Source organism: Canis aureus, chromosome 18 (assembly GCF_053574225.1).
Source record: "Canis aureus isolate CA01 chromosome 18, VMU_Caureus_v.1.0, whole genome shotgun sequence".
Taxonomy (NCBI): domain Eukaryota; kingdom Metazoa; phylum Chordata; class Mammalia; order Carnivora; family Canidae; genus Canis; species Canis aureus.
In genome coordinates, this window is record NC_135628.1 from 60,264,324 (window position 1) to 60,269,879 (window position 5,556).

The window sequence follows — 5,556 nt, forward strand, 5'->3', positions numbered from 1 at the left end:
ACAATCACATTTGTATGGATGGAACTGTAGGGCATTATGCTGAGTGAAATAAGTCAATCAGTGAAAGACAATTATCATATGGTTTCACTCCTGTGGAATATAACAGTGCAGAAGATCAAAGGGAAAGATAGGGAAAACTAAATGGAAAGAAATTGGAGAGGGAGGCAAATCATGAGAGACTCTTAACTCTGGGAAACAAATTGAAGGTTGCTGGAGGGGAGATGAGTGGGCAGATGGGGTACCTGGATAATGGGCATTAAGGAGGGCTCATGATGAGATGAGCACTATCTGTTATACACAACTAAGTCATTGAACACTACATCTTAAACTGAACATGTGCTATATGTTGGCTAAGTGAATTTGAATTTATTAAAAAAAAACAACAAAGAAAAACTGAGTAGGAAAGAGCAACATGGAGTAGTGTATATTATATACATGTTATAGAAACAGAGAGATGGGGATCCCTGGTAGTGCAGTGGTTTAGCGCCTGCCTTTGGCCCAGGGCACGATCCTGGAGACCCGGGATCGAATCCCACGTTGGGCTCCCGGTGCATGGAGCCTGCTTCTCCCTCTGCCTATGTCTCTGCCTCTCTCTCTCTGTGTATGACTATCATAAATAAAATAAAAATTTAAAAAATTAAAAAGAAACAGAGAGATGTAAAACAAACTATTTTGAAGAACTGTGGCAGATTTATGAAACCTACCATAAGTATGGTGTATAGATATTTTATTTGAAGTGTTTAATTGAACAATACCATGCAGAAACTGAGGAGGCAGAAAATAATGATTTTCTATAAATGGTACGTGATAATAAGGAATCATTCAAGATTTCAGAACATATGAAAGCAATAATTTTACCTGACTTCAAGGATGTTTGATTTGATGCTACTGTGTAAAGAGAACTCTAGAAGGAAATATTGCTCCTCAACAGAAGCTATAGACTGCTGCAGCTTAAGAAGCAAGTCTTAGATGTGAAAGAAAAACGATACTTTATGAATCATAAATATTTATTCTTAAAATAAATACCAATGTGTTCACTTTGATTTTCTCTGCATATATTTTGAATAAACATCTGATTTCCACAATACTTATTGTTTGTGTGCAATAGTAAAGCATATTTATTCTAATGAATTCTTAATAAATATATGGCTTTTTAAATAACTTTAAAGATTTCTTAGAAAGATTTCTTAGAAAAGACAGGCTACTGCAGATGCTTGCATCTGCAAATTTTAATCTCTGGATCAAACATTTAAATGGTTTCACTCATATAGGGAATATAAAAAATAGTGAAAGTGATTAAAGGGGAAAGAAGAGAAAATGAGTGGGAAAAAGAGAGGGTGATGGAAAATGAGAGACTCCTAACTCTGGAAAATGAACAAGGTGTAGTAGAAGGGGAGGTGGCCAGGGGGATGGGGTGACTCAGTGATGGGCACTGAGGGGGTCAGTGGACGGGTTGAGCACTGGGTGTTATACTATATGTTGGCAAATCGAACTTAAATAAATAAATAAATAAATAAATAAATAAATAAATAAATAAAATAAAAACTGAGAAAAATAAGTTGTTTTCTTCTAAAATACGAAAGTTCAATTATTCACTTAAGATTGGTAAAATTAAATAATACATGGTATGACCAGAATGATACATTAAACAGAGCTTCTTTATCTATACTTGACCTTTCTGTCTGCTTTTAGGAAAATTATATCAATGCCCAATGGAAAATTATACTCAAACATCAACTGATTTCATCCTTTTGGGCTTGTTCCCATCAACAAGAATTGGCCTGTTCCTTTTTATTGTCATCGTTCTTGTTTTCCTAATGGCTCTGTTTGGCAACCTGTCCATGATTCTTCTCATCTTCCTAGACACTCATCTCCACACACCCATGTATTTCTTACTCAGTCAGCTCTCTCTCATTGACCTAAACTACATCTCCACAATTGTCCCCAAGATGGCTTACAATTTTGTGTTTGGAAACAAGTCTATCTCCTTCATTGGGTGTGGGGCTCAGAGCTTCTTCTTCTTGACATTAGGAGGAGCAGAAGCATTGCTCCTAATATCTATGGCCTATGATCGTTATGTGGCTATTTGCTTTCCTCTCCACTATTCCATTCGTATGAACAAAAAAGTGTGCATGTTGATGATAACAGGATCTTGGATAATGGGATCAATCAACTCCTGTGCCCACACTGCATATGCCTTCCATATACCTTACTGTCGATCCAGAACTATCAACCACTTCTTCTGTGATGTCCCAGCCATGTTGACTCTGGCCTGCATGGACACCTGGGTCTATGAGTACACAGTGTTTGTCAGTACCATCCTCTTCCTTGTGTTTCCTTTCATTTGCATTACTTTTTCCTATATCCGGGTCCTCCTAGCTATCTGCCGCATGCAGTCTACAGAAGGGAGGAAGAAAGCTTATTCCACCTGCAGCACCCACCTAACTGTGGTGACTTTCTACTATGTACCTTTTGCTTACACTTATTTACGCCCAAGATCACTTAGATCTCCAACAGAGGACAAGGCCTTGGCTGTCTTCTACACCATCTTGACTCCAATGCTCAACCCCATCATCTACAGCCTGAGAAACAAGGAGGTGATGGGAGCCATGAGGCGATCAATTCAGAGAGCCTGCTTTGTAAAAATGTAGACAAAGCTTTTTGCATATATGTACCCGATATCTATTAGAAGTCCATTCATCAGTGTATAATAATTGAAATATTTTATGCTTACAGTGCAGGGACTAAAATCAGAAGAAAAATCACTCATGCCTGGACAAAATTGTCTTGCAAATATAGATGTAATTACAAGACCTGTCAGGGCACTTGGGTGACTCAGGTAAGGATTGGAATCTTGATTTGGGCTCAGTTCAGGTTCTCAGGGTTCTGAGATTAAGTCTGCATTGAGCTCTGCTCTCAGCAGGTAGTCTGTTTTTCTTTCTCTCTCTTTCTCTCCCTCTGCTTCTCTCCTACTCTCACTGTATCTTCCTTTCTTTCTTAAAATAAATAAATAAATCTTTTAAAAATTACAAGCATTATCTTTTTAAAACTACAATGATTTTTTCCTGAATTTCAAATGCACTCATTTTTTGCTGATGTGTTCTCAATGGAAATGGTCCTTTTTCATACAGAAATGAAAATTAAAACTGTCTAACTGAAGCTGTCATTCAACATAATAGTTCTCGTATTTTCTATTTTCCTATACACCTAAACAGAAAAATAAATGTTTCCTGAATATCTAGATCTACCTAAAAGTCAGAAAACTTCTTGAACTTCTCATGGTTGAGTTGTGACTTATGTGTGCCAGTTACTAATTTATTTCAATTTAGGCTAACTTAGCTTTAGAATGATTTAGTTGAGGTATTATCAGGAATTATAAAGTTTTTATAACATTCTGAATAAAATATAACACTTTTATGGCCCTTTTAGGGAAATGAATAACAGAAAAGTGATTCCTGTCAGGTACTCCACAAGATCAGTATAAGGACTTGGATGTGTCAACAGAAATAAAGAAATTGTGAGGTCATAGGATAACCTGATTGGGTCAACAATTTAGTTATTAGGAATATGAATTTCAAGGACATTCCCATAACCACACACCGAAAATCAACCACATGCTCAGGAGCCACTATTATCCCTATGTTAGATCATGTCTTTCATATATTTTATTTTCCACTCAGTACATTTCATAGTTTTATTGAAAGAGATTGGGGGAAAGTCAGCTTCTATAGAACAATTTTCCTCATTGGTAAATCACTTTTCAAAAGTGGTCCCACTCTTAAAAACTAATAAAAACCTGTCAGCTCAGATGAACATACTGCTCAAGTAAATTGCTATTACTGCTCATTAGTGGTAAGTGAAAAAATGGTCTTTACTGTCTCAGGTTTTGAAGAAGGAGGAAGGTCATACTCTACATAATTTACAGGCCACATCACAAAATGAAAATATGAGGTCTTTCATTCAAAGAGCAGGAAAGCATGCCAGCATTTCTACTAAAATACAAAGATATTTGTCCTTCTCCAATTGACTCAATTTCTTCACAATTAATACCTATTAAATACGGAGCAAATGGAAAACAGTATTTTTGATATAATTGTATATGTAATAAATAGTAATACAGGTTCTGTGGTGTCTTCATTGTCCATAAGATTTTTCTTGGCCTCACTTTTCTCCAAATTTATTTTAACTGAAATGTATACATTTAGGAATTTCATTTTTCTAATAATATAGCTGAAAGTGCTAGTCACTGCTGGCAAGTGATAGGCTGTAATTAATTTTTGCTAATTTTTAACTTTGAGAAGAGCTTTTATGCTTATATTACTGGGGATATTTGGATTATTTATGCATGGTGAAAACATTGATCTGAATGTCTATTACTCAGCCATTAGAAATGACAAATACCTACCATTTACTTCAATGTGGATGGAACTGGAGGGTATTATGCTGAGTGAAAACTCCTTAATGGTGGAGTATATGTAGGCCAGAACAAATTTCTCTGTTACACAGACACAATTCATTGGCAATATATTGTTCAGAATCCATGGCCTTCCAACTTGACTCTGGTATCTACAAATGGTAGCTCAGGATGTAAATAACATTATCTTTTTTAATGTCTCAAATTGTTCTTCTACTTCTTGTGAATAGAAACACTTTATGTTTATCCTTTCATTAATAATATTTTGAATTTTGATGCATCCATTGCAATATTTTGGTTATGTATAATAGAACAATATTTTACTTCTGATTAACTCTCTTTTGGAAATGATGGCTTCCCTTTTATAAGTTCTCATTTTCTTAACATGATTTCTTTTGCTAAATACTAAATTCATTACTATTTTTCTGATGTCTAAGCATTCCAATATCTAACTGTTTAAACATGTGCCCATTGTTCATAAACTTAATGCTGGTGTCTAACTACTGCTTCAATTCTCTCTGACCCATGTGCCACTGAGAAAAATGTGATAGGACAAAAATAAACCATCTTATTCACTATAATATTTTAAATTAAAAAAAAAACTGGTCAACCTTTTAAAATTCCTAAAACTACATTTGCCCCTGAAACTTTCATGGTAATACTTTATACAATTTCAAACACTATTATTCATAGAGTGGAGAATTGCAGATTTCATGGAAGAGATATGTTACATTCTAGCTTTAGTCATTAGCCTAATAGACTACCAATTTCCCATTGTTAAAGTGTATTGTTTTGATCACAGAGGATTTACCAGGTTCAGAGTACTTATATATAATTAAATGGTAAGCAAGTAATATTTGAACTATACCATTAAAATCTTAGAAAATTTAAAAAAATGAATGTCTGATAAATTACATAAAATATAAATTTTACTATATAAATTTGATTTTTCCCCCAGAAGACTTTTTTCTTTTCTTTTTTTTACTTTTAAAATTACTATATTATTATCAAAATAAAATCTCAATTAGACATTTTCCTTTACTATTTACTCTGACAATTTTTGTTGTCTATCTTTCTGACATCAATAATCCTTACACAGGATTTATTAATCCTGTGTCATTTTTCACCTATCAGTTTAGGCA

At 34.4% G+C, this 5,556-nt stretch overlaps 1 protein-coding gene across 1 annotated transcript; it reads left to right on the forward strand.

The window, feature by feature from the left end:
- Window positions 1–1,712: 1,712 nt before the first annotated feature.
- Window positions 1,713–2,651, forward strand: LOC144288429 (olfactory receptor 2L8-like). The gene has a single exon (XM_077855931.1). It carries the CDS (start codon window positions 1,713–1,715, stop codon window positions 2,649–2,651), a length of 939 nt encoding a protein of 312 aa, XP_077712057.1.
- Window positions 2,652–5,556: the final 2,905 nt, after the last annotated feature.